Here is a 27918-nt window from a genome sequence, read left to right as displayed (position 1 = left end):
GTTCATTTTTTAACCCAGGTTGATTCATGTGTAAATTGTGGACAGTGGTATCTGTCCTAACCACCTTATATGGTTGTCAGTAACAGATGTGAAAATAGTTGTTGTCCAGTAAAGTATGGTATAAATTTCAAGCATTTATTGAATCTGCATATCTTAGTACAGGGTGTGGGCTTTAGAAATTGGAAACACGTAAGTGAGTCCTGGCTTCCCAGGTGGCTCACTGGTAAAGAATCTGCCTGCCAGTGCAGGAGCTGCAGGAGATGCGGGTTTGATCCTTAGGTTGGGAAGATCCCCTGGAAGAGAAAATGGCAACCCACTCCAGTACTCTTGCCTGGAAAATCCCATGGACAGAGGAGCCTGGCAGGCTGCAGTCCATAGGGTCGCTAAGAGTCAGGACTGAGCATACATACATGCATAAATCTGACGTGAAGGTCACACTTACTAGCAGTGACCCAGAGTAAGATCACTTCTCTTTGTACTCTAGTTTTCTTAAGAAAGGTAGAAACAGAATTCTTTGCCTCATTGCAGTTATTTCAAGGATAAAATGAGTCCCTGTTCATTTGTGAGGGCCCCCTAGCAGCCAAGCAGGATACAGCACCAGGAGCTGTACAGCTGGTCCATGCTGGGCCCTCGTTCAGTGGTAACTTGGATCCAAGCCAGATTGATTGCTTTAGGATTCTGTGTATTTAGCGCATACTTAAATACTGTGTGCAAATCCTCATTGCAGATCCCATGTTAGACCTGGACATTCAAGAACTTGCCAGTCTCACTACAGGCGGAGGAGATTTGGAGAATTTTGAAAGACTGTTTTCAAAGTTAAAAGAAATGAAAGGTAATTGGATCCATTGGGTCTTACAGGTTTCCATAGTGATGCTCCTCTGTTTTATCTAGTAGGATTTTACTTTGTAACTGCTAATAGCATTCCATGCTTTGGGCTCATCTGAGAAATGTAGATACTGTGGGACTGTGCCATCCTCTGTTGGTAAAAATTTCTTTAGGAAAATTCTCCCCTTTTTTCATTCTTTTTCTTTTTCCTTTCCCTTCTTCTCTTGCCTGTCTCTTTCAGTCTGTCTCATTAACATGGAATCAGTAAGATCCCTAGCAATTTACTCACATCATTCCCATCTGGAAGGTTTGGAAGACTTAAACTATCTAACAGCTGTAATGACTCCACCATAAACATGTGTTTTTGCAACCCATCTCCCATCTTCTAGTGTTAGAACATCTATGCGCTCCAGATTCTCCTGTGCGATTAGATGAATTTCTTAAGATATATTTTCCCCCTAGACAAGGCTGCGACGCTTCCTCACGAGCAAAGAAAGATGCATGCAGAAAAGGTGAGAAAATTAGTCAGGTATTTGCTTACCTACTGCAGGTCCAGTGCTGTAAGAATTACATGTCACACTTGTTTACTTCTGAAGTGTCTTACTGTGAACTTTCTGTTGGATATTCACTTACAATTATTTGAATATGTAGTTGCTGCCATCAAGCCAGGGTTTTCCAATGTATGTTGAGTGATGTGGAACATTGAGGCTCAGAATGTTTGCCTTCCTAGCTGTTAGGCTGGAAAACTCTTAGTTATTTTGTTTGGGTTGGCAAGAAATGTATATGGTTTATGTATTCCATTGTATGACTGTGTCATAACTTACTTATCCACTTCCCCATTGGACATTTCAGTCATGCGCCCTTTTTTTTCTGTAGTGAAGTTGTTCGTATCCTTATACGTCACCTATGTATACAGTTCTGATAATATCCTCAGTATAAAGTCTAGGAGTAGAAGTCCTGGATCAGGGTGTTCAGGGGTTTTGATAGATGTTGTCAGAGCACTGAAGGGCAAGGTATAGAATTTTAAGTCTTAATCAGTTCTGTGTGTGACATGAAACGAGCTGAAGATTAGGTGTTGCCTAAACTCTGTTGCTTGCTTCTCTCCACAGGTGGCCAAAGCCTTCTGGATGGCAATTGGGGGAGACAGAGATGAGATTGAAGGCCTTTCATCTGATGAAGAGCACTAAACTATTCATGCTAGGACTTGCCTAACTAGGACCCTAGCGCTCTCTCCCTGAGATTCTTCTCTCCTCAACCCCATCATCTTTTGCTGAGCTTACCAGCATCATGTTGGCTGCCTGACTTATTTATAGGGTCCCGTTAATTTTAGTTTTTAGTAGAGGGTAAAGCAGAAATCTCTTCTCCCTCAGTATATTGTAAGGGAGTGAGAAGTTTTCAAATAACATTTTTTGTTGTAGGAACGGGAGTGGGGTGAGCCTCAAAGGCCTGTGTGACTTGCCCAAGTTAAAGAAGAAAAACCACCACCAAGCTTTCCTGGTCAGTCTTTTGAGGAGCATTCCCTGTGTTCATGTTGATCACTGAAGATCAAGAGTTTTCTGGTTTTCTCTTTCAAGGAGCTTGCTGCTCAAGGTTTGATGCTTTTGGTGGGAGGAAAGGAAGAAACTGCAGATTTAATCTGTGCTGCAGCACAGATTATAGGTCAGCCACTGGCCTTCGGGTTAGTCTCTAGCTAAAAAAAAGCATCTGAGTATTTCATTTGAAATACAGTATCTGACCTCCTGGTAGAAAGTATTGAGAAACCAGTGTGAATTTTTAGACTATAATAAATGATGCAAAGGTTTTCTACTCTGGTGGGGATAAAAATAAACCCTTCTCTACCAAGTTGTGGGCGGGCATGGGGGTGGGGGTGGGGCATGGGTAAGAGAAGGAATTCCTGTATAAGCCATTGAATCAGTATGGTCCTAGCCTGAGATTTTTGCATTAGTATTACCACGTAGAAACTGTTCTTTCTTAGAGTTTGCCACTTGAGATGGCAGAGATGTGTTGTCACAGTTGATACCCTCAGAACAAGGGGAGCTTCCTCTTCTCTCTCTGAACTCAGAGATCACTGCCAAACTAGTGACACGTAAGTGGGACTTGGTGAGAAAGCACGCGAAATGTTAAGCAATGAATCCCTCAGTACCTGTGTTACTTCCAGAGCTGAGGAGTTAGGCTCCAGGGAAACTGACCTCTAAGGGGGAAAGTTCCCAGAAGAGTGGGAAATATAGCAAATGAAATCCTTATTTCTGTTCGTTTAGGGACTGCGTAATGCATGTCATGAGCCTTCAGTCTGCCATGGCTCTCAGCTGGCTCAGGGCACATGGGCTAAGAACTGCTGCTGGCCTGGTGTGAGTGTGAACCCCATAGGTCACCAGTAGAAACGAATTTCAGACCTGCCTGTGCAACACCTTTTCAGCCCTGCAGAACCTGCTACAGATGGCAGAAGGAACGGAGTGCTCCAGGGTCCTGGCCAGAGCGGCCACAGGATGGAAGGTTTCAGTGAGTGGATGTTCAGGGAGAGCCATTCCAGGGAACACTGGAAGCTGTCTTCCTTGATAACTTTTTTCTTTTTCTTTAACTATTCTGAGGGTCTTTGAGACTGTAGTTTACCACCATTCCACCACTGTTTCTTTGAGGTGACTGCATTGGCCATTGATGGGGAACGTAAGGAAAGTCAGTTCTGGGATTGCAAAATGAAAGGCGAAACAAGTTTTTCTTAAAATATGAAAGGTTTCAGAGAACACATTAGGTCACGTGGTTTGGGAAAACAGACTATAAAAAGCTGTGAACTTGATCTTGTGGATTAAACAAAGCCAGGTATTAAAATGTGGTTTATTTATAAAGCCTGCTTATGTATATTTTTATGATTTTGTTGTTTTTTAGTAGAGGATGTGGGCAGGGTGGGGGGGAGCCTTCCTTCATTGGATTAGGCATAAACAGCAATAATCTGTTCGTCAAACTCACTGTTTTAAATCTACCCTTCATGTGTATAATACCATGCTTTCAGGGTCTCAGCTATCTAGGTATTGGCCCCTCCTGGGTGAGATTAAAGTATACAGTAGTAACTACTAAAGGCCCTTTTAAGAAGTGATCATGAGCCAATAGTGCAATAGAAATTTCAGACTATCCGAAGTGACCTATGTACATGCCATTGCAAGTTATTATGGACTGTCCATCTGGGATTTAAAACAAGAGCCTTGACTTTTTTCCCCCTTAAACATTTTTCTATTTGTGTAACCCAGCGTCTGGCACAAACTGGGCCCTTAAGTTTGGTTTGGATTTTCATTTGATATTTTGATGGCTATGATTGCAAAGTTTTAAGGTCCATGAGTGTTGGGAGAGACAAAAATAAACTTTTTTTTTCCTGAGAAAATCGTATATTATGTAATAATTTTAGAGTGATGAAGACATAGATATTTTTATAATTTTAAAATATGTTATCCTGCCAGAATTTGAGAAGATTGACAGAACCACGTCTGCTTGCTGTCTTTTTATAGAACTTGGCCACATCTAGTTCAGAGAAGCAAGAGATTCAGGGAAGCTAGACTTAGATGGCTGAGTAATACGGGATGTGGTTCAAGGACCATAGAGCATGTCAGGCCATTGCTGCAAACTGCTTGTGACACAGGAAATGTGATCTACAACTAACTTCGTGTTCCCGCCATGGAGAGCTGGGGATAAATGGTTTTGCTGTGGCCCATCAGATTCTCTCAACCTTGGGCCAGTCTCTTAACAATGGACATTAAGAGAGCACGTGGAGTGCCCCTTGCCCTGCCTTGGCCTGCCATGGAAAAACAGTCTTAGAAGAATCACTGTCTAAGGGTAAGATGAGAGCTCCCTGAGCTATTCTGAGCTGGAGTGTTTGCTGATGCAAAGCTAAATTTAGCCAACATCTGTCCAGTGTGGTCAGAAGTTTGATTCATTGAACGTTCTGATTGATGGAGACAGTGCCAGGGAATGCTGGATGAGTTAAGAGTCGCCCTTCACCACCCTCCCCGCCCCGCCACCAAAAAAAAAAAAAACCTTTTAAAACAGACGAGACAATTTAGCTACAGCCTTCTATCATCAAATACCCATCTTATAGAGGACTGTAGGCAGAGAAAGTGTGAAAAATCAGGTCAGGTGTAATCCTGCATCCCTTAGTGCAGGATTGGTTTAAAAACAACACCCTAACAATTAACTTGCCCATAATTTGTGTTCCTGAAAGCATCATGCTGACCGTGCAGGACAAAGTTCTAGTTTTGATTTAGATTCCACTTGGGGTTTAGATTAGTGATTTATCCTTGCACCTTTAGAATGTGAGCTCTTGCAGAAGGGGTCTTAGAAATATTCTACGTTATATTTTATGCCTGTGATTAACATCACCAGTCTTGCTCTTAATCTGGGTGTCTTTGTTCAGGGTTAAGTGTGTGTTACAGTTCTTCTAGTGTAGGAAGTGTCTTTCTTGATTCTGAGGTGTCTCTGATTTGCAGAATGAAGAATTGAAGAGGTAACAGCAACAGTGTGATCTTTTTGTTGGAACACTGATGAGCCCTGGTCCAGTTCTTAAATACGTGCTGTTCTACTGTGTTTCCTGTTGGAAAAGTATTGATTCAAAAACAGGACTTAATGGTTATAACTAACTGCATCTTTGGAAAACAGGTTTGGGAAGAAAAAAATTTCTTTTTCCTCTAAGCTCCTTTTTCATATGTGTGTGTGTTCATAGGCTTAAATAGTTGAGCCTCACAGCTGCAAATCTGGGAAGAATACCCGGGCCACAGAAAGCCTCCCGGGTTCTCTCCTGTGAAGCATGTGGCCTCCCCTTGCCTCTCCCTTTTCTGTCATTGACCAGGTGGCTTTGATGGTACAAAGTATGGGCTGAGTGAGGCCTGAGGTAGGAGCTTTGTGGAAAGAGCAGCATAATTTAGGAGAGATGAGTCTCTTCTTCTAAAGCCCAAAGATATGGTCTGCATCAATCCTGTTGCTCCAGGAAAGTCTCAAGAAGTCATTAATGGCTTTAAAAGGCCTCAGACCTGATGTTAAGGACGAGCAACTGCAACCTGTTCCTTTATCCTGGTGAGAGCTGAAAGGAGGCCTCAGTGCAGCCAGCCCTGCCTGGGACCCTTCTCGGTTCCAAGACTGCTCTGGCCGGGCTGTCCTCTAACAGCTCATCGTCTGACTCAGGAGAGAGACAGGGGCGAGCAAATTGAGGCCACAGAAGGCCGAACGCTGGGCAGGACGTGAAGTGCGCTGTACCCAGCCTTGACTGCTGTGGGAAGGAGTGCACCCAGTTGGAGTGGGAAGGGCATAATGTACACCTTGGAGCAGCGGGTCTATCTTGAGCCCACGTCAGAATCACCTAGAGGGCCCCACTCCAGGATTTCTGATTCAGTAGGTCTGGGGTGGGACCTGGGAATGGGGATTTCTAACATCCCAGATGATACTGATGCTGCTGGCCAGGGGCTGCACTTTGAGACCCGTTGACTCTGAGGAGGCTTGAATTGAGCTATTGGGCTAAGAATCGGGGTAGATATATGGGTGAGGTTGCAGAATTCTCAGTGGAGCTACAGCATGAATAAAGGTATAGAGATGAGCAAGGGGTGATGTTGGGGAAACCCCTGTCGTACAGCTAGAGAAGTCATGGTAGATGAGGATGAAGTGATGTTGAGAACCTCGGAGTACCACTCTGTGCCTGCTTGGGAGATCATCAGGGAGCCGACGGGCTTAGGGCAGAAAAGACAGGTAACTGTGATTCCAGGAACATCTGGCAGCGGTACTAGCCAACACCAGTTGCTTACCAGTCTTCCTAGAGAGCTGTGTTGAAGATTCTGAAACTGAGAATGGACTCCACACTGTGATGAGTGCTCTGCATGGATGGAAAAATAGCAAGTGGTGGTGATTTTGCCCTGTATTTGCCATTCCTGGACTAAAGGGTGGCAGATTAGAGTACTGGAATAACTGATGAAAGGTAATCAGAACTTTGGGTGGCATTCCTTCAGCCATATATAAGGACTTGTATGGGACAGTAGGACTTCCCAGCTGGGGCTAGTGGTAAAGAACCCACCTGCCAGTTTAGGAGATATAAGAGTCAAGGCTTTGATCCCTGGGTCAGGAAGATGCCCTGCAGAAGAGAATGGCAACTCACTCCAGTATTCTTGCCTGGAGACCCATGGACAGAGGAGCCCGGCTGGTTACAGTCTGCATGGGGTACAGCTGAAACGACTTAGCACACACGCACATATGGGATAATGTGAAAATGGATGGAAAAGGTACTGCTAAGGTAGAGTCTACTATAATATGGGCACCAGTTCATAGTTCAGCAAAAATATGTGATTGCCAAAAGAACCTGAGGATACGAGAATAAGATGTAGACCCTACTTTGAAGGAACTCAGCTTAGATGGGTAGACAGTTAATGCAAGTTGACTCCACGGTGATAGGCAGATTCACAAAAGGCTTCCTTTCTGAAGTGAGTCTCGGAGCATTAGGGGAGGTTAGCCAGGTGAACTGCTGCTGTGTCAGGTGGGGTGGGGAGCAGGGTGTAGACTGGGGAGGAGGTGTTGCCATTGCGAGTGGTCACGGATCCTGGTGTGATAAGTGAGGAACGGTGTCACCAGGGTGCTGGGTTGCAGGGGTGAGGTGGCAAGCTGGATGGGGCCCAGCTGCCAAGGGTCATGAGGTTCATGTCGAAGGCCTTAGAATTTTGTGCTGTGGACTGTGGGGCCGTCTGAGGTCAGGGAGGTGCCTGGGTCACTGTGGATGATGCAGTTACAGGAACGCAGGCTGGAGGCTGGGGGAGTGGTTAGGAAGCCAGGCAGTTGTCCAGGTGCTGGAGAGCCTGGGGCTAGGACTGTGAGTGGAGGGCCAGGACTGGTCAGACATGGGGCACAAGGGAGTGGTGGGCGACTGTGACTTCATGGCCGTGGGCTGGGTAGAGGGCTGTGACGAAAGAGGGTTGAAGGCAGGAGAGGGTGATGGTTCAGTGAGGGCAAGGATAAATTCTGTTCTTTTAAACTGAGTTCGGAGGTATTGAATTTTAGGAAAAGGAGTCCGTCAAGGCTGTATATTGTCACCCTGTTTATTTAACTTATATGCAGAGTACATCATGAGAAACGCTGGACTGGAAGAAACACAAACTGGAATCAAGATTGCTGGGAGAAATATCAATAACCTCAGATATGCAGATGACACCACCCTTATGGCAGAAAGTGAAGAGGAACTCAAAAGCCTCTTGATGAAAGTGAAAGAGGAGAGTGAAAAAGTTGGCTTAAAGCTCAACATTAAGAAAACAAAGATCATGGCATCCGGTCCCACCACTTCATGGGAAATAGATGGGGAAACAGTGGAAACAGTGTCAGACTTTATTTTTCTGGGCTCCAAAATCACTACAGATGGTGACTGCAGCCATGAAATTAAAAGACGCTTACTCCTTGGAAGAAAAGTTATGACCAACCTAGATAGCATATTCAAAAGCAGAGACATTACTTTGCCAACAAAGATTCATCTAGTCAAGGCTATGGTTTTTCCTGTGGTCATGTATGGATGTGAGAGTTGGACTGTGAAGAAGGCTGAGTGCTGAAGAATTGATGCTTTTGAACTGTGGTGTTGGAGAAGACTCTCGAGAGTCCCTTGGACTGCAAGGAGATCCAACCAGTCCATTCTGAAGGAGATCAGCCCTGGGATTTCTTTGGAAGGAATGATGCTAAAGCTGAAACTCCAGTACTTTGGCCACCTCATGCGAAGAGTTGACTCATTGGAAAAGACTCTGATGCTGGGAGGGATTGGGGGCAGGAGGAGAAGGGGACAACAGAGGATGAGATGGCTGGATGGCATCACTGATTCGATGGATGTGAGTGTGAGTGAACTCCGGGAGTTGGTGATAGACAGGGAGGCCTGGCGTGCTGGGATTCATGGGGTCGCAAAGAGTCGGACACGACTGAGCGACTGATCTGATCTGATCTGGTGGCTCAGACAGTAAAGAATCTGCCTGCAATGCACAAGTCATGAGTTCAATCCCTGGGTCAGAAAGATCCCATGGAGAAAGAATGGCAACTCACTGCAGTAGTCTTGCCTTGAGAATTCCATGGACAGAGGAGCCTGGCAGGCTACAGTCCATGGGGCCTCAAAGAGTCGGATATGACTGAGCAACTAACACCCTGAGGTACCAGTGGCACCTCCGTGTACCAGGCTGTTGGATGTGTCTGAAGCTTGGGTTTGATGTCTGGGCTAGAAGTACTGATCTGGGAGTCTTGAATGTATATGTGGCTTGCAGTCACATGGGTAGGCAAGCTCTGTGAGGGAGTATCCAGGGTACCTACCGTGGTCTGGGTGCACCGCCATGGAGCGGGGAGGTGCAGGCCTGAGAAGAGCTTGTGCAAGAGGGTTCAGGAGAACCCGAACACTCAGGGCCTTTCCAAAAGGGAGGTTTGGTCCACAGGGGCGGCTGCAGAGGTACGTGGGGAGCAAGGAAAAGAAACGCTCGGGACTTGGGTCTGGGGAGGAGGCCTGGAGGTGAGGCTCCAATAAACACTGGGAGTCAGGAAAGGGAGTTTGCTTGGGCAAGGTGGAAGATGATTCAGTTAGGGTGTTGTCTGGCTCATGTTTAACAGACGGCTGGAGTTAAAGTTGTGGAGCTCAGGGACAGGCTGGTTAGAGGAATGGATCCAAGAGTCATTTGCTGAGAAATCGACTAGATAAAACCTTGAGGAAAGTTGTTTACGGGCAGGAGGCTGGAACTGGCCAGATAACGATGAAGGTAGGAATGTGATGTCATTCATGGAGGGCAAACCTACAGGCTCACAGGTGCGGTTCCTGTGAAGCCCGAGCCCGCCTCCCTCCTGGGACAGCAAGTACTTGGACTCTGGTGATGTCCTTAGAAGGAAGTGACCCAGCTGGAGAATGATTCCAGCTCCCTTCTGCCTTCCCCAAATGGTTTACTCATTCTAATCATCCTTTTTCTTAATCCACATCATTTCAGGTCAATGTACGACTCAGCCAGAGGGGAGATTTTGACGTCTCTTTCTCCTTGGGGGTTTGAAATTTAAAATGAATTTCCACAGGAGCTAAGTCCATCAGAGCTGGAAAGATGCAGAAACCAACTTCTTTAGGAGTCTGAAACTTACCTCTACGCCTGTGGGGAGACTAATCTGGTGACCTGCAGTCACTGGCCGGAGGCTTTCCGATACAGTGGACATGAGCACAGACTGACAGCCTGGAGGCAGCACCTCTGGGAGGTGTGCCGGAGCTGGAAGCCCCCGCTCTCCCTGCACGTTGTGCTCAGTGAGTGAATGCGGGCAGTGGCAGAATGGGACCTGGCACACCTGGGCTCAGCGACTCTCTTCTCTGAAGGCCCCAGGCCCTTTAAACTCTGCAGCCAGACACGGCAGCAAGAATGAATGTGCACTTCCAGCCCAGCTGCTTTTCAATGAAGTTTTATTAGAAGGGCACTTACAGGAGGAAGAGAGGAGAGAGGACACATTTAACAATAGGGGTACAATGCTTAAACAGGTGCTCAGCTCTTAAGATACAAAAGTTAGAAAAAATCTAAAACACTATAAATACATACATGCTTTTTACAAAGGGTATTAAAAGGTCAGGCTGGCTGAGAAGGGAAGGTAATCAGCATCCTCCGTTCTCTTCCCCACCCAAGCAGGAGTCCCGCCCAGGACAGCCTAGTTGCAACAGCAGCACTGAAGGTGAATGAAGGCTTCTTGGGGGCAGGTGGCTCCAGCCCTCTGTACAGTTCTCGCCCCTGGGAAGGGAGAGGGGCTGGGTTCAGAGGCCCCTGTGGACGGGCCTGCGTTGGCCTGAGCTAGCTGCCTGTGTTCACATGCTGCCACACAGGGAGCCAGCCTGGGTTGGTGGCTCTGGGGGCCAAGCCACTGTCCTCGGGAGGAGAGCCGTTTCCAACTTTCTTCCAAAATTAAATAGTTATCTGTCTTGGTTTTAAGAAATTATTACATAAATATAAAAACACCAGAATGCTCGAGTGTACATTACTTCAGCATAAAAAAAAATTACAGGATCACTTGAGAGAATTTCTCAATCCAGTTTACACAATACATGAGTTTTTCTTTGTGATAGCCGTGTTTCTGAAAGGTTGCTTGTATAGCAAGTCATCTCCCCACTCTCCCATCAGAGAGGCCTCTTCAGTTTTGATCCATACATTTTTCTGCTTTCCTACCCACTTGAGAAGTGGCTGATACTCCTGAAAGACTGTTACTTGAAGGAAGGTTCTAGAAGGGAACATCTATACCACACCAGAGTGACACAACTTGACTATGTTGAGGTTTTCTTCTAGCAAAGATGTAGATTAGGGAGAAAACTCCCAACTCTGCCACTTGAAGTCACAGTGAGATACAGGGTTCAGAACCAAACATGCGCCCTCTCGCTACTGGTAACCCCCTTGATAAACAGTCCTAGGAGCACATGCCAATTCCTGTCCCTCCCTTCTCTTACAGACTACAGAGAGTGGCCTAATGGGAGCTCTGGCCCTGCAGAGGTCCTCAGAGCCTCAGAAATGGCAGCTTGGGGCTGCAAATGAAATCAGATCTCTGCCTTCTCCCCAAATGACTCGCATGCATGCATGACATGCACACATTACTTCAAGAAAACTTTTTTCTGCGGTTTGAGTAAAAGCATTTAGCCCTGGAATATGTCCAAACTCCAGGAAGCCAGAGGGAGATGGAGAAAAACAAACTGAAGCACAAGATATGTGCTACAGCTCATTCCAATACGTTAACAATGATTTAAAAAAATAATCACCACGGACGATGAAAAAAAAACCTCACAGACAACATAAGGACAAGGGAAGAGTCTGCCAGCAGCCTTGCCCTGCTGTCTGTTCCTCCTAAGAGTCAGAGTCCCCGCTCCTGACTCTGGGTTTGTCTCAAAATGTCAGGTCTGCAGCCTGCCAGGAAGGTGGCCAGTGGAGATGACGTGCCAGCACAGGCCTGTAACCCGAACTGCCAGGGCGGCTACCTACTTGCGCTGGAAGGCTCCCAGTACTAAATAAAGTTAGGAGTGGGGAGGGTGTGGGAGGAGAGGAAAGGGAACAGAAGCTGGCTCCCAGGGGAGGTGCCAAGGCCAGGACCTAGGGCCCCTGCGCTGTAGCCACACCCGGGTCAGCATCGCCGCAAGCCGCAAGGTGAGGGCGGCCTGGCGGGGAGCCCGGGGCCGGGGAGCAGGCATGTCCTGCAGCCTGGGCAGTGACACCAAAAGCACCCTCCAGCAGCTGCCATCACCCCGAGAACCGCCCTCCTCCTGCCCCTTCACCTGTCCTGTCTTTCAATGTATAAATGCCTTTATGCAATAGGGTTTTAAAACTACTTTTTTTATGACTTGTAGGACACTAATATCACACATGCCTCAAAGCCACTTACGCAGCCTCTCTGATGGGAATGAAACCAGATCCTAACCTCTAGGTACAACCAAATTTTCTTTTGAAGGGTGCTGAACGTGGTCTTACCCACTTTTTCCTCACCCATCTTCCTTCAGCAGTCTAGTTATAAAGAAAAAAGGCCAAGTAAGTAGCTTTAGGGAAAAAACACAACAAATCCATGCCTCCTACAAAGATTCTTTAGCTTTCAGCATTGTGGGTTGTAAGACGCCATCTAGATGCAACCAGACATGACCAACCAGATCACCCAAATTGGGCTGTACCTGAAGCCAGCTCCCAAGTACCTGGAGGACAGCTGTGTGCCGTAGGGAGTGCTCTCAGGAGATGACGGGCCCCTGGAGACTGCTCCCCGTGGCTTTTAGTAGGGGCACCACGACGGCTCCAGCCTAGGCCAAACTGAAGTTAGAAGCCATACCACCAGTCTCAGGCCTGACGGGGGGCAGAAACACACATCCAGGAGGTTCACATGATTTCTTGTATCTGTAAAAAGCAGTCCACGATCATTTCACACCAGGCAGAAACTTCAGAGCCACAGCATCTGGCCTCAGGTGGAGTGAGGGGCTGTGTGGTGTCTCTGGACTCTGACAACAGCCCTGTGTGAAGACTAGTCCACGTCTGGCAAGGCACTCCTGCCTGCTGCTGTGTCCTCTGGAGGCATGGTGAGCAGCCCTCCTACCTGGACTTCGGGGCTGGAGCTTCTGAGGCCTAGGGTCCTGCGAGCAAGGCACCAGGAAGCACCCAGTGTCTCCACACAGCATCACAAATGTCATCACATTTGAGGTTTATACCTGCCAAAAGTACACAACTTTCTTCCCTTTACCTGGAATAATACAGGACTTCCATAGGAAATCCCTTTATTTTTCCTGGTAGAAAACCATGCAAAAAATATGGGATAACTCATTTCATACAAAAAACAGCAGCAAAGAATAAAGTACCAATTGCAAGTGACAATTCCATCTGCTGCATTCTGCAAAAGGTCAGTATAAGGGGGCTCTTTTTTTTCCAGTTGAAATAATCTATAGTAGTTTCCTCACTAATTGCCACCGGGAGCGATACTTACTACACATTCTAACTGCTAGAGTTGTCACTGCCGGTCCTCTGCCGTGAGCTAGATAATCTCATCCCTCAGGGGAAAGATGACAGACCTCTTGGCACCAATTCTGCAGTTTTCAAAGGTGTAAAAATAATTTTTTTTAATAGCCCTTTTATTTCTTTGTCGGCCTGAGATCTTTCCCTCTTGGTGAATTTGCTTTTGTCAGTTTCAGCTTCCAAAAGTACTGGCAGGTGTCTTCTTAACAAAACCTGATAAAAGCTTCACTTTGGGAGAGAAGTTGCTGGGTCCCACTCTGGTTTCCCAGTCAGTGTGTCACCCGGGGTGTTTGTTTTTTTAAAAAATCAAATGTTTAAAAGACCATATGATACAGTTCATTTAATTAACGCAACTGACTATACCAACCAATACAGCCAAATGCATGAGAAAGCGGAGCGAGCTCTTACAGGTGACCGGACACCCTTGCACACCTCATGGACAGCTACCTCCTGGGAACACTTCCCGTGATTCGGATCTCTCTTGAGATTAACATGATGATACAAACTGTATGTTGGGTATGTGCTGAGCCTCAACAGATCCTGCCAACTGCTGAAAATGAGGGCAAATTTAAGATCATTTTTAAAGAAGAGGTGTCTTTCCACCCCTTGCCACCGGTCCCTATTTGCTCGATTCTAGACACAATCAGTAGGCTCAGAGAGGTGGAGACAGACGAGCCCCTTCCCCGCCGCAGGTCAATCCAGCGCCCAGGTACATGGTCTGCTCCTGCTGGGGTTTGGGAATATTCAGTGGAAGGGGAGGGCTGGGCCCATGGTGTGCTCAGACCCCTGCAAGCTTCTCCCTGCCCAGAGCACCCAAGGCAAAGTCCACACTCCAGTCCTAACCAGGGGGCCAGTTCCTGTTGGGCACTGACATCTCAGTTTGCTGTCTTTAAGAAAGAAGGGGACCAGGGGAGGGGCAGGCAGTGAAACACTACCTGTTTGCTCACGCCACCAGAGCAGAAGCCATTTCTTACCCTTCATACTGGGGCCGAAGGGCCACCGTGTTCAGCAGACAGCTGTTCACAGAAATTCACCTCTGGGTTTGCTTTCGTGTTTTGGAAAACATGCTGATGCCACTTTAGTTGAGGGAGAAAAATTTCTTCTTTTGACACCAGTGAGTTGAGTTCTGATTTCTCCACCTCCTACATGGCCCTCTTCCCCAAATCCACCCTCCCCACCCTCCCCCTTCACTCGCAGTGTCCCTAAGACACGCTGGAGCAGCGGATGCTAGGGGAGCCCATCTGGGTGAGGACCTTGTCAAGCCACTGCAAAGGTCCATTCAGGTGCAGCTCAATCCAGCAGGGGGTGCTGGTCACAGTTTGTCTCCTGCAAGACATTTGAGAAAAGGGTGGGTGGGGGCCATTTAGAAGATCCAGTAGCACACAGATGCATCAGAGTGGCTTCTCCTGATCTGGTGTCAGTCTTCTTCCCAGAGCCAGAGCTACAGCCTGCCCTGCCAGACCCAGTGCTGGAGAAGGTGCCACCAACTTGCTGAAACTGCCTGCCAAACTCCTCCAAGCAGGAAGGGAAAGGAGGTGGCCCCCTTAGAGAGAAACATGTAAGGCAAATTCCAGGGTGCCCCAGAGGCCCACCGGTTGCCGTGACGGGCGCCTGATGGAGAACCTCCAGCCAGAGCAAAGGTCTTCCCAGCCCCCCGTCCTAATGGGCACCCACAGTCCCCCCGCCTCCAGTCCTGGCAGGCCACGGTGACGGGCGTCTGTCTGGTTGAGGGGTGTTTTTTTACAAAGCGCCGACAGAGTCCGCATGCCGTTGGTCCCCAATGTGCTGATATAATTCCCATCTATGGCCTTATTTTGGAAAATCTTACGAGCAGAGCGAGCCATGGAACAATTACTGGAAAAAAACTAAGGCACACCACACGTTTCTTTTCCCCAAAGCCCTCTGTCTAAATTCGGGCTGGTTGATGACGCAGCTCGCAGGCGAGCTCCCAAAGGCCTCCGCTGAGCAAAAGGCTATCTGCTGAGGCCGGAGGTGCGGGTGCCAGCTGGAGGTGAGAGGCCCGGGCCCCAGGCCCGGCTCTGGGCCACCTCACAGGAAGGGATGAAACCTTCCTCTCCTTGGCCCAGGAGGCAGAGGAGGGCGAGACTGTTCTGGGAAGGGGCCGCGCCGCCGGTCAGGCTGCTCCACAGTGCTGCCAGGCAGCAGTGACGTGGTGGGCTGCACAGGCCGGGGTGTGCTGGCAGCGTGTCCTGTGCGGTGACACAGTGGCCCCAGGGAAAGGCTCCGGCCAACAAAGGGCCTCTTCCCCCAGCACTTGAAGCTGGGCAGCTGCGTGCCGCGCCAGGTTGAGAGCCGCCAACCCCAGGGCACCACCCTCCTCGCCTGGCCCGCGCATCGTCTGAGCGGAAGGTTAGAAACGGGCTCGCAGACTCGGCCCGGGGTGCCTGCCTGACCTGGGTGCCTGCGTGTGACCCTCAAAACGCCAGTCTGAGTGTTAGGAGGGACAGACCTCCCTCTGGCTCCTTCCCACTGGGTCCATCTTTAAATATTTCCCTTCCCCAACAAAAAACAAGACTAGTTTTCTAACCTTTCTTGTTGCCTAAATGATTCCAGCCAAGGCTAAGAGGTGAGCTACAATGTCCCTCGGGCTGGGCCCGTGGGCCTGGGCTGATCTCAGGCTGTTATCAGCCTGAAGGCTGACCACTCGGACTGCCCAATTGGTCACACCTCCCAGATTTGAGAGAGACCCCACAGACCAACGGCTGTGTTCCCCAGCACTGTGGGGCAGACACGGGGAACAGCAGCTAAAATACGGTAAATGACAGACGAGGATTTTACGGACCGAAATCCTCTAATGAGAATCTGACTTTCCATAAGTCACGCTCATCTGGATTTCATTATAAATGGTGGCCCAGAGCCAATACTGAAATGGGTTTGGCCCGGGTGCAGAATGACTGCAAAACAAAATGGATTCCAAACATCTGGGAAAATGAAGAGAAGGGGGGAGTAACTTGCGAGGTACTGGCTCGGGCTGACGTGTGGGCGCCCCTGCCTCTGCCGTGGAGTGGGGCTGGGTGCACAGACCCGCCTCTCGAGGAAGCTCCTGTGCAGGTGTGGAAAGAAAAGGAACAGGCAGCTTAGGCCCACACCCGAGTGGTCTGAGAGCTTCGACAGAGCGGACCAGGGACGTCCCCTGACCAGTGCTGCGTTTAAACCAGTACATGAAATTCTGAAAGAAAATCATTTCTGAGCAAGTGAATATTGTTCCTTTGACTGCTGGCATCTCCTCCTCTCTTCCCTGCTTTCTCAGTTTTAAAACCCTAGATCCTCAGGATTACCAGGTCAGAGAAGGAGCCACAGAGGAGGGAAGGAACCCTGAGGGGGAGACTTAACTCCTTGGAGAGGGTCGTCCTAAAATCATCTGCCCAGAAGAAACGAGGAAGATGCAAAGAGGGTGCAGTAGCAGGCTCAGCGTTTCCACCAGTGATGTGACTTCAGGCAAGTCAGTTCCCTCCCTGGGCCTTCGTTCCCTCATCTGTACAACAGGGATGATACCAACATCCCCACCCAGGGTTGTGACGATGAGATGCTGCCCGTGCCTGAGACACTGAAACGATGGGCAAGCACTGCTCGCTCTTCCTCGTCTAATGGGACTCGGCCCCATGCTGATCCCCGGTCCTTCTGCTCTTCGGGGAGAGGGCCAGCCTAGCTCATCTCTGAGGAGCCCCTGCTCAGCTGTTCTGAGTCACCTGTGGCCCCTGCGCCCCTAGGACAGGCACCCCAGCACCCACCTGTACTCGGCTCCCCAGCCTTTGACAAAGCTCATGCGAATGGTGCACATGCGGGTCAGCTGGTACACGGCCTCGAAGCCCTGGTTGACAGACTGAGCCAAGAGGGCGGCAAACTCCTGGTTGTTGAAGATCTTCAGGTTGCATCCTGCCAACAGGACAGACGCAGAGCTCACGGGGACGAAGACGGTACTTGGCCTGAGCGCCCCTCCTGGTTAAAGCCACCCCCAAGGTCACCCCCCAGACCAGCGTTTCCGCATTAGCTACAGACTCCACGCTCAGCCGCCTGCTGGGGGCAGCCCATGTGGTCTCCACCCTGAAGCCACCGCCACTTCAATAGGGAGGTGCAGCCGACACAGCTGTAGGGGGTGCTCAACCCTGGTCCATAAGTTCTAGTTCCCAGAGCAGGGGGAAGGCTGAGGGAGACAGTCAGGTGGGGGGCTCTGCCCTGGGTGAAGGGGCCAGGCGGAACTCCAGGGAACAGAGAGACAGGGCTGTGACCCGGAGGTACCCTTGGTGTGGGGCCTGGGGAACAGAAGGCCGTGCCCTTCGACGGAGGGGGCGCCGGACAGGGCAGCTGAGAGGCTGCCCAGCCTGCCATTGCCAACAGGAAGTTCAGCAGAGGGTCCTGGGCACCTTCCACCCAGGGTTCTCCGATGAATCCACCTCCACTGGGACCGGGGGTAGCGAGAGATCTGGGCACAAAGCTGGGTTAGGGTGACATTCACAGGAAAGTGAAGGTGTGTGCCTAACTCTCCCAGCAGTACAACCAGAGACAGGCACACGTGAAACGCACAATAAATCTCCTGTTTGAAGTCCTACAGCCCAAGTGCCAGGAATGTGTCAACGAGAAAAAGAAAAAGACAAAAGCACATGCCGGAAATGCCCCAAAGGTGAGCTGAGGTGACGCTCGCTAGCGGGCCAGCACTGACTGGGCCCCTCGGCTGGCTGTGCGACTCTGGGCTGGTTCCTTTCTCTTCTAAGCCCATATCTCCCTTGTGAAAGGAGAGGCTGGCCTCAGGAGCCCCCAGCGCCGACATTCCAAGAACTGACAGCCAGCACCACAGCCAGCTCTGCCCGAACCAGAGAGGCTGGGAGGGCCAAGGGGTGGGCAGGAAGCCAAAAGTGCAGCTGGGCTTCCTCTCCTCGTCTTCTCTAAGGGGACAGGAGGTGGAGCAGGGCCCACAGTGGGCTCCAGCCCCCTGCCCAGCGAGCAGCAGAGGAGCACACAGCCCGAGGCTCATCCTGGCTCGGCCACTTACTGGCTGTGCGTCCTGTGCAGGTGACTTAACCTCTCTGAGCTTATTTCAACATGCCTCCTTGCCTGGAAAGCTAGAGTAACTGGAGAGGACCAAGTGAGCCCCAAGATAGACACGTGCTCTGTAAACGCAACCGCACGACCTTCTGGGAACACAGAGCACCGCTAGCATCTCAAACTGCATTCTTCAACTGACCTTGCCCATGACCCGCCACACCACCATCATCTGCCTCTTGGCAGGCAGGGAGACATACCACACTCGTGCCGAAGGCAATGGCCTGAGCCACACATTCCACCCGCCAGGCGCAGTCCACGCCCTGCGGCTGCATGTCCTGGGAGAGGGGGCCTCAGGGGCTTTCTGCCTCTGCTTTCTATGCAAGGTTCTAGGTAAGATCAGTCTCTTGCCTGGTTTTCTACCCAGGGCTGGCCCTGTCCACACCACCCTCTGAGGTGAGCCAGGTGAGTCCTCCACGCCCTGGAATACATAGTCCTACTCAGAAAACCCTCAACTGTCCCCTTGAGTAAACGTGATCTTGTGTCCTTCCATGGCCCGGTCCCATCATATTTTCTAAACACGTCCCTGACTGTCTTAAACAGCCTCCACCACAGCCAGAGTGCAGCCCACACGTGCCTTGCCCTCCTTCACCTCTAGGCCTTTGCCCATATCATCCCCTCTGCCTTGGAATGCCCTCGTCCCTGCCCCCATCACCCTGTGGCTACTCCTTAGACACAGGTGCAGGCCCATGGCTCCTTGCAAGCCCAAATGCCTTATCCTCCATGAAGCCGCCTCTGAACCATCCTAACAGTTAAATGCTTTTCCCCCTTGGTTCCAACAGCATGTGACCTGTGCTGCTTGCTTTGTGCTTAGCACCACCCTCTCTTGTGTTAAGCACATTTGGGTCTTTGCCTTGTACACTCAGCTGATGGGTACACTCTGAGAGGGCAGCAGTAGGGCTTCCTGTACCCTCCCATCCCCCTGCAGCTTCCAGCATGGCTGTAGGAAGGGAGGAGGAAGGGAAGAAGGAAGCAAACAAGCATACTACCTCAGCATCTGTGCACATAGGCAGGAAACAGGTACCCACAGATCAAAGGCAGACCTGTCAGATGCTGCGTCTGTTCTGCGGAGGTTCCAGGAGGTCACAGTGAGACAGCAAGGCACAGAGAAAACGCAAGTGAAGCATCTCCAGATTGTCAGTGCAAACACCAAAGAGGAGAAAAGGAAGAAGAAGGCTTTCTGGCCTCCCGGGCATGCGCCGCAGAGGAGAGGCCCACAGGGAAGGGTGTGTAGATGGTGGTACCTGGTGGAATCTTGCAGACGGTGGCTGGGTGCCAGCCATAGCGCTGGTTACAGTTGGGAGACTGCACAAAGATGGCGCTGTCACTGAGGCATTCTGCGAAGACCTCCCCTCCAATGTAGTACAGCCGCACACCCCGCCCTAGAGAGATTCAGGTTAGCCTGGACCAGCTCTCCGGCCCCCACAGTGGTCCCGGCACCCGCCGCAGCGACCACAGGAGGCAGAGCTGCAGTCGACATTCCAGGTGACTGGTCTCTAGCAGCATCACCAGGCAAAGGGGACCCAGAGTCCAGGCCTAATCCCACCAGGAGGTGATGGCTGATGCTGGGCTGCTAAACTAGGGAGGCAGACAATGAGAGGAAAGAGCACAGGGTAAGTCTTAATGGTAGCCTCCACCAGTGATCTGCCACAGGCCTCAGCCAAGTTACTCAGCCTCAGTTTCTTCATCTGCAAGATGGGGATAATGATAATACCTACCTCATGGGTGCCCAGTGAGCAAAGGTTGTTGCTGCTACTATTAGGTCCCTTCCCCCTTCCAACATTCAGAAACTCATAGTCAACCTGCAGAGCTCCTCAGGCAGCAGACACCCCAGGAGCCCTTCACTGCAGGCGTGGCTTGATTAACGCCACCCCATGTACCTTTCTCCTCTTGATGCGTTTTTTAAACCATTCCATAGGTCTACATCATTTCATTTTCCTTCATCTCTTAAATCTACTCCAGATGGACAGAAATTATTTTTAAACTGGCCCTCCAATTCAAGCGGTTACATAAACCCTCCAACAATGAGTCTCTGCTCGGCCAGGGGATGTACTCTTCTGCCTGGAAGGCCTCTGTTCCCACTCCAGGAGGGGAGAGGCCCTGAGGGCCGGGAAATGGAGCCAGATTTCACAGGCGCGACGTGGAGCGGGATGGAAAGCAGGTGATCGGCTACAGGCCTGCCACCTCGTCCCACAGCTGTCCCCTGCCCCCACTCCCCTGCTCCGCCTGGCTCAGTGCTACAGGACTTGGCATCTCGAAGACTCCAGGGTGCCGGCAGACCCGGGGGGGCCCCAGTATTACATCAGTCAAGAGCAGGAGGCAGAGGTGGAGGTGGGAAGACAAGACCCAAAGAACAAAAATGTTTGTTTGGGTAACTTTTAAAATACTATTTTTAGATATACAGAAGTATGGAGTGAGTAAACAAACCTCTGTGTATACCACTGCGGGTCTTTCTAAAACAAGTGGGAGGCTGTCTGGGAAGGGTACGGGCTTGGGGCGGGGGGCTCTATGTCACCCACTGTGTCACACAACTGCTGTGTACCCTCTGCCCCTCCCTGGGCATCAGGTTATTCCCTGGAAAATGATCCTACTGGTGCAAGCCCATGGCTTCCCAACTTTTAACTGGAAAACCCTCTCTCTACATGAGATCTTCTGTGAAGGCCCACGATACAAGCAAGAGCAGAGGTGCTCTGGTTCACATGGGCCCGGACGCCTGCTTCCCCACTCAGCTCTTGAGTTTGCTCTAGAGCCCCTCGGCCACCGTGGATGAACTGAACAATGTCTGAGAATACCCACCCTCTCTACTCCATCTCTACGACCCTTCTAGGTGACTGGATTGCAAAGTTGTGAACATCCTCAGCATGATAATTTTATGAACAAACCGAGGGACACACATCAAGGCTTCACCTTCCCTATACTAAGTGATATTTTGCCACAGGCTGGGGCTCAGGAGACAGTGTTAGCAGCCGTGCTGTCCTGGCCGCAGGCAATGAAAGTGAAAGAAAGTGAAAAGTGCTCAGTCGTGTCCGACTCTTTGTGACCCCATGGACTATACAGTCCATGGAATTCTCTAGGCCAGAATACTGGAGTGAGTAGCCTTTCCCTTCTCCAGGAGATCTTCCCAACCCAGGGATTGAACCCAGGTCTCCCGCATTGCAGGCAGATTCTTTACCAGCTGAGCCACAAGGGAAGCCCAGGAATCCTGGAGTGGGCAGTACCTATCGTCTTTTCACCTTTTCTAAGTTCCTAGGACAATTATATATGAAATGAACAAATGAAAGCTCACTCCTCCAAGACAGACTATCTACCGGTCTGCGCTCTGTACTTTAAGGGTATTTTTATTAAGAGAATGGCACAGTTGCCTTTCTCAAGAAATCCAAGGGTCTTCCTCTACTGCTTTCAAATTTTCAGAGATGGTCTCTGCCCGAGGAGGGATGAACAGGCGACCTGGATTATACCTGTCTTACCCTAAGCAAGGTGACAAGGCCTGAGGGGCAGGTGAGGGAGGCGCGGCACAGCGGTGGCAGGTGGGTCCCTGCGGGGGCTGGGGTGGGTTGGGGTGTCGGGGGGAGGGTAGCGTGGCCGCCCCTTACCGATATGCCTCCGTGTCAGCTCCACAGCCGCGTTCCGGTTGACGTTGGAGAGCAGCCCCAGGCAGAAGCGCTCCGAGTTGGAGGGGTCGGTGAAGCCATCCACCGTCATGGACGGCTGGGAGGCGTGGAATGTCTCCCCGACGCGCTGGTTGAGCTCGTAGTAGGAGATGGAGCACCAGAAGGCCGGCTCACAGTAGGTGACGGGCTGCAGGTCTGAGGAGACAGGCCAGGCTGCTGGGTCAGGGAGTCCCCCCAGGCACTGGGCTCCTGGATGGGGTCCCCTGGATGCCCTGGAAGACTATTTCCTCACCTCTCAGAGGGCATTATGATCTCCCCACCCTTTTCCTGTGTAAAACTCACAGGATCCAGTGGGGCAGAACCCTTAGGTTTTCGGAGACGCATTCTGCCGGCCCTGGCACTGTTTAGTATGAGCTCATAAAGGCCCTGCCCCGCCTGGCCTTAGGTCAGAGCCATCTTCAAGGAGGTGCCAGACCAAATCTGAAAGGCCCTGGGACCAACAGACACCTGGGCAGATGCACCACACAGGCCAGGAGCGGCCAGTGCAGTCTGGTCCCGCACCGGCCTTTCTTTCAAGGTCCCCATAGTAACCCTTGCTGATCTCTGCCCCCAGAAGGGCCTGCAGCTGCTGGTTCTGCCTGATCATGCACCAACTCCTAGCCCATCTCACGGCAGTGTCCAGGCCTGTGAAACAGCCAGATGACGAGGCTGGCGCGACCCCGGGTGTCACCCGGGCTCAGCAGTTGCGACCACACAGGCACCGGCTGCCGTCTGTGGCATGAGCGGGGTCCCTGCCACTGACCCCGGAAGCTGTCCTCCACACGTGTCCAGAGGCCATCCACTGGGGCGGCTGAGACACACACGTTCACCTAAGAGAAACTCGAAATTTATCCCAGTTGCCAGCCTGTGTCTCAGTCAAGGGCACCTTAGAGCAAACTGCCATCCTGTGAGGGGGTGGTTCTCAGAAGAGGAAGGCACCCTGGAAACAGAGGTTTCCCCTCTCGTGGCCCCACATCGCCTTTCCCGTGACTCGTGCCACCTCCAGCCATTCCAGGCTCCACACCTGCCCAGGAGCCCTCCTCCCGCCCGTCTCTCCGTCATAGCTCATCTCAGGGTCCTACTTCCTGGCCAGGGAACAGGCCCTCATCATTCCTCGTTTGCACCACTGCCTGCCCGCTTACATGACCCCCTGCCGCCCCCTCCGCACCCCAGTCACCCCTTCCAGCCGGGCACGGCTCCTGGGACCACATCCTGCACTCTGCCCCCTTGAATCCCGTGTGCTGGACAATCAGGGAGTTTGCTGCTCTCAATGCTCCATCGCAGAGCATGGAGCATCACCCTGGCTCTTATTAATACATATATACATATACATGGACGGTCATTCAGGGTGCATCTCTGGGGAGCTGGTGAGAGAGTCCAGGAGGGCTCACTGGACCAAGTCTCAGCCCTGGCCCAAGACCCCTGCTCACTGCCCACCAGGCAACTTCCCAGAGCCCACGAGAGCCCACGAGAACCTCTGCTCAGCTCCCCAGGCCGCTGACAGTGTGAGAAAAACCCAGAAGGTGGGGCCAGGTCTCCCTGCTGGGCAACGTGGCCCTGACCTCCTTCCAGGGTCAATGTCCATGATCCCATCTAAGGGTAAAAAGAAGGTCAGCACACACAGGAGGAGCTGAAGATCGGTGACAACCCTGCCCTTGCCACACCCAGGAAGAGTCGGCCGGAGGGTCAGGACATCTGACCACGTTTCTCCACCTCAGCACTATCGAGATTCGGGGCCGGGTCATTCTGTTTGGGGAGAGAGGGTTCTGTGGGCTCCAGGATATGTGTGGCACCCTTGGCCTCTAGATGCCGGCAGACCACATCCGTCTCGCCCTCCCAGCTGTGACAGCCAGAAGGGCCTTCAGACATTGAGAGAGGTCTTCCAGGGGGCAAAATAGCCCCCAGACGACAGTCACTGCCCTGAATGTTTGACCAGGTCATGGAGCCCAAGCTTCAGGCCAGACACAGAGCAGCTGTGTGCTGCTGAGCAAAGCAGTTTAGCTCGGAGTTTCAGTGTCCACATCTCCCTGGGGCCACCCGAGTGGAGAACCTCCTTTCTCACCCGGCGCTGTTTTTGGATGGACTGAGAGAATTCAAGTGGAGAGCAGGGCACGCATCAGACACTCAATAAATGGTGTCTATAGCAATTAGAATAATTTTGGTTGTTCAAACTTGAGAACATCCTATTCTTGGCCTGACCTCCAACCAAAGGGGGCAAAGTGTCCTTGCTCCTCCTCCTCCTGCCAGGGTGGAGCAAGGGAAGAGGAGGGAAGGAAGGCAGGGTGCCCAGGCTGCTTAAAGGCGAAGGGGGTGTGATGGGGGCAGGAGCGACCACAGCCCGCGGCCAGTACCCTGGAGGCTGGACTGAGCCATGTCAGCCACATCTGGCTCTGGCGTTGCTCGATGTTTGACATTCCAGTGAGATAAGTTATATTCTAAACAATGTGCTCACTAAAATGTGAGCTATGTTGCTTTGGAAATCTTAAGAAAAACAACCACCACCACCTAAGAAATCCAAGTGCACTCCAAGCCTTCAAAGTGGCCCGGCAGCGTGTCAGATCCAGAAGGTACTGGGGAAGCACGGCGGGCCCCACTTCCCAGAGGCAGGCTCTGCTGACTTTGCTGTGCAACCTCAGGGACATGACGTCCCTCTCTGGCCTCAGTGGCCCAGTCTGAACAGTGACTGCCGTGTACTGGAAGCCACCGAGAGCAGACTCTGAAGGTCACGGGTCACCCTGAAGAGGCAGCCTTGGCCTCCCTAGCCAAGTACAGAACAGCGTCCTCGTCCTCAAACGATAAAGCCAAGTCCAAGTCCTGGGCTTAGTCCAGGCAGAAGGCAGTGAGCCAGGATCCCAGGAACACTGACCCAGTCCACTTGTCAAAAGAAGGGAAGTCAGCAGGCCACCTGCTGGGTAACACGGGGCCAGAACGCCATTCTGGTGATGTGTAGGCTTTGAGGTGTCTCAGAATCAGAGAGAGACTTGGAGTCCTCGCCAGAGGCTCTCCCAAGCAGATCTGAGCCCTTATCTAAACATCCCTGCAACTCGCAGACGTGCACCAAACAGTGCTGTGGAAAACACAGGATGCAGGAGCCTGACACATAATTAAGCAGATGGTAGTTTGGGGAGTGGAGCCGTCAGGCCAAGGCCAAGTCTGAAGGCTGCCATTTCAGAGAGGGCTGTCTGGACGAGCTGACCCACGTTCAGAAGCAGCACCCCAGCCGTGCACTTACTGTGGTCTGCAAACAGCTGCCAGTCGGCCCAGCCTTTCCCCTCTCCCCTCCCATCATCGCTCAGGGCTTCCTGCAGGCACTTACGCCAGGGGAGCTGCACGCCCAAGTACGCCCCCCTCCAGGGCTCTGCCTTGAATGGTGCTTTATTTTCAAACTGCATGTCCGCCCTCATTTCTTTTCCTAGTAAAGGACTTATCCACACCATGGTTCGGAACAAGACCAAGTCAGGACCCTGGGAAAGAGAGACTATAAACAGGCTAACCATCAAATTAGATAGCTACTTAAACAGCATTCAGCTTGGCTCTGAGCTTCCTAGCAGACAAGGCAAAAAGGGGGCATGACATGCGACCTGGCTCTGGTTGGCAAAAAGAAAATTCTTACCAGTTCTATAGGGAAAATAAAGCTTGTCCTGGCACTAAATCTTAAAATAACTCTTCAGTGAGGCCACTTCTCCCCCACAATAGTCAATACAGTCAGCCAAGCCACCCTGGATTCAAGAGGGTCCCAATAAATGCAGAAGCAATTTTATATAAGGCTGCTTCTGGGGGAAAAAACTCTGAACACATATGGCTCACAGGCTCCTCCAGGAGGACAGGGCAGGGTGACCTGCCCCAGAGAAAGCGGTTTCGCTTCCCCAGACCAAGGACTCCACACACCTGGTGTGGCAGCTGACGGCACACGCCCAAGGCCTTCCCTCCACACGGCTCTGCTCCCAGTCAGACTGCTGAGTTTGTGCTAATCCCTCTTCCTGTGGCAGAGGTGTTGCAGACGCAGGAACCTCCCGCTCCAGCCGCTCTCGGCCCCCAGCCCCCACTGCTGCGGTGAGGGCCAGATTCCTCGAGGGGCAGGGGGCACTTAATTCTCCACTGGCCCCCTGCCAGCCTAACGCACTGGCTGGCTCTGGTTCTGAGCCCAATTCCAAGCTGGCATGGACTTTCTGTTTTGTTTAAGGGAAAGAAAACAGAATAAAACCCAGAAGGCAACACTTGGATTAAGGGATGCCTATTAAAAACACGTGCAAGAGATCCAAATCCGGGAAAGGAAAGGGGGGAGGCCCGAGCGGGGCAATTAGCTTTCCGCTATACGTCGAGCGCAGGGAGCGGGTGAAGAGCGGACGCGCTGATGCGGCGGAGCTAAGGTCAGAGTGCCAGCACCCACCTCCACCTGGGCCCTGTGGAAGAAGACTCCACACCTAGGCCCCATCTGCCTTCCCACTGCCTGCACTGCTCGCCCCCCTCATCTGCTGGGACACGACCTTCACGGCCCAGCTCAGGTGGCTGTGAAAACATTCTCTCATCCCTGGTGTCTGAGCCACCTGCCTACCTAAAGGTCAGGTCCCTGCCAGCCCAGGACAGTCATCCCAGCAGCTAGGCACCAATTCCAACTGATCTTGCGAAGGATTAGGCAACAAGCCCACTTTTACCCAGAAAGGACCCCTGCTCTATCAACCTAGGACCAGTCTACTGAGACCAAGAACAACGGAAAGTCTCAGAGCTGGACGGACGCCCAGGAGTCTGACGGTCCAGCCAGCAGTTGACTTCCTGCCATGAAGACGTTCGCCTGTGGTGTCCCGAGCTTATGGAAGACGAGAGCTCAACGTGGCCTTGGAAAAGATACCTGGGATCGGGTTTGGGTTGTAGGGGGTCCCCTGCCCTCTCTTGAGGGGTCAGGGGTCTTCCTGCGACCTTGGCCACCAGGGCCCCCTTCTCCCAGCAGGAGGAGAAGGCAGCCTCAGTCCAGGGCCCTCTGGGAAACCATCACCTCCTTCAACTCCAGCTCAGTTCCTGCCCCTGGACACTCCCTGGTACCTCACTTCCCCCAGTCAAAGCCTCTCCAGAGATGTCTCACTCTAAAGCAAAGAACAACTTCCTCACAGGCAGGATCTGGCTCGTTATCTCTCTCCACCTCCCCCCAACCCCTGCATTTGCTCCAATCCTTGACCTAAATCCTTAGGAAATTCCAGGTGACTCATCCAAAACAATGTGTAATAACAGGAACCTCACCTGCTCACATCCCTTCCCTGCACAACAAAGCCCTGGGATCTCCCCAGAGCCTGCCGCTGGCCAGAGGCTGAGCTGGCTCTCAGTCACTCCTGGGGCTCCCCCATGAGGCACCCCAAGTGGCTTCACTGTGGCCAGAAGCTCAAGCTTTTGCCTGGAGCAGGAAAGAAATGAAGATAGTAGCCAGATGTCCTATGCCTGCTTTCTGTTTGTATAGTAACTTCTTTATGAGAACTAATAGGTGTCCTGAGATGCCCAGATGTCTCCGGGGAGAACCCGCCGTGTGCCCGTCGGCATGCTGCGGTTTGGGACATGAGGCCGTGAAAGAGGAATGCAGGGGTGGGGGCTGTGTGCTGCCCCACCCCCGCTTTTATCTGCCTGCAGCCCACTGCCGAGGACTGGAGCCCCCTCTCCTGCCCACACCTGCTCTCCAAAGGATGCCCTTGAACCCTCGAGGAGCTCTCTCCTTACACCTCACTTGGCATCTCCACAGAACCTGCCCACCCCCTGCCCTCAGCACCTCTCTCCCCTCTGACTGTTGGGCCCCATCCTCCAGCTGATCCCCAAGCCTCTTCCCGAGGCACATCTCGTGAGTCCATCCTTAGGTCTCCCTCTCCATCCACTCCCAGGACTTCAGCCAAAACTTTGTCAGTGTTTCCCAAGTGAGGACTATAGAATGGTCCACG

At 51.6% G+C, this 27918-nt stretch overlaps 2 protein-coding genes across 4 annotated transcripts in view; one reads left to right on the top strand and one right to left on the bottom strand.

The window, feature by feature from the left end:
• AAGAB (alpha and gamma adaptin binding protein) overlaps positions 1–3673 on the top strand; it is a 74541-nt gene extending 70868 nt beyond the window's left edge. For 2 of the 3 annotated variants that reach the window (XM_070377338.1, XM_070377337.1), the window contains exons 8-10: positions 728–832; positions 1215–1337; positions 1935–3673. In XM_070377338.1, the coding sequence (XP_070233439.1) occupies positions 728–832; positions 1215–1337; positions 1935–1978 (272 nt within the window). In that variant the 3' untranslated portion in view covers positions 1979–3673. The remainder of the gene's footprint in view (positions 1–727; positions 833–1214; positions 1338–1934) is intronic. The other variant, XM_005893293.3, reaches the window with a different exon arrangement.
• Positions 3674–10217: 6544 nt separating this feature from the next.
• SMAD3 (SMAD family member 3) overlaps positions 10218–27918 on the bottom strand; it is a 126802-nt gene continuing 109101 nt past the window's right edge. The window contains exons 6-9 of the mRNA XM_005893291.3: positions 21944–22156; positions 19595–19732; positions 17042–17186; positions 10218–14615 (exon numbers count right to left, since the gene is read on the bottom strand). Coding sequence (XP_005893353.1) covers positions 14492–14615; positions 17042–17186; positions 19595–19732; positions 21944–22156 — 620 coding nt within the window. The 3' untranslated portion in view covers positions 10218–14491. The remainder of the gene's footprint in view (positions 14616–17041; positions 17187–19594; positions 19733–21943; positions 22157–27918) is intronic.

Source organism: Bos mutus, chromosome 10 (assembly GCF_027580195.1).
Source record: "Bos mutus isolate GX-2022 chromosome 10, NWIPB_WYAK_1.1, whole genome shotgun sequence".
Lineage (NCBI taxonomy): Eukaryota > Metazoa > Chordata > Mammalia > Artiodactyla > Bovidae > Bos > Bos mutus.
Note: the sequence above shows the minus strand (reverse complement) of the source record. Positions and strands in the feature narration are given on the sequence as shown.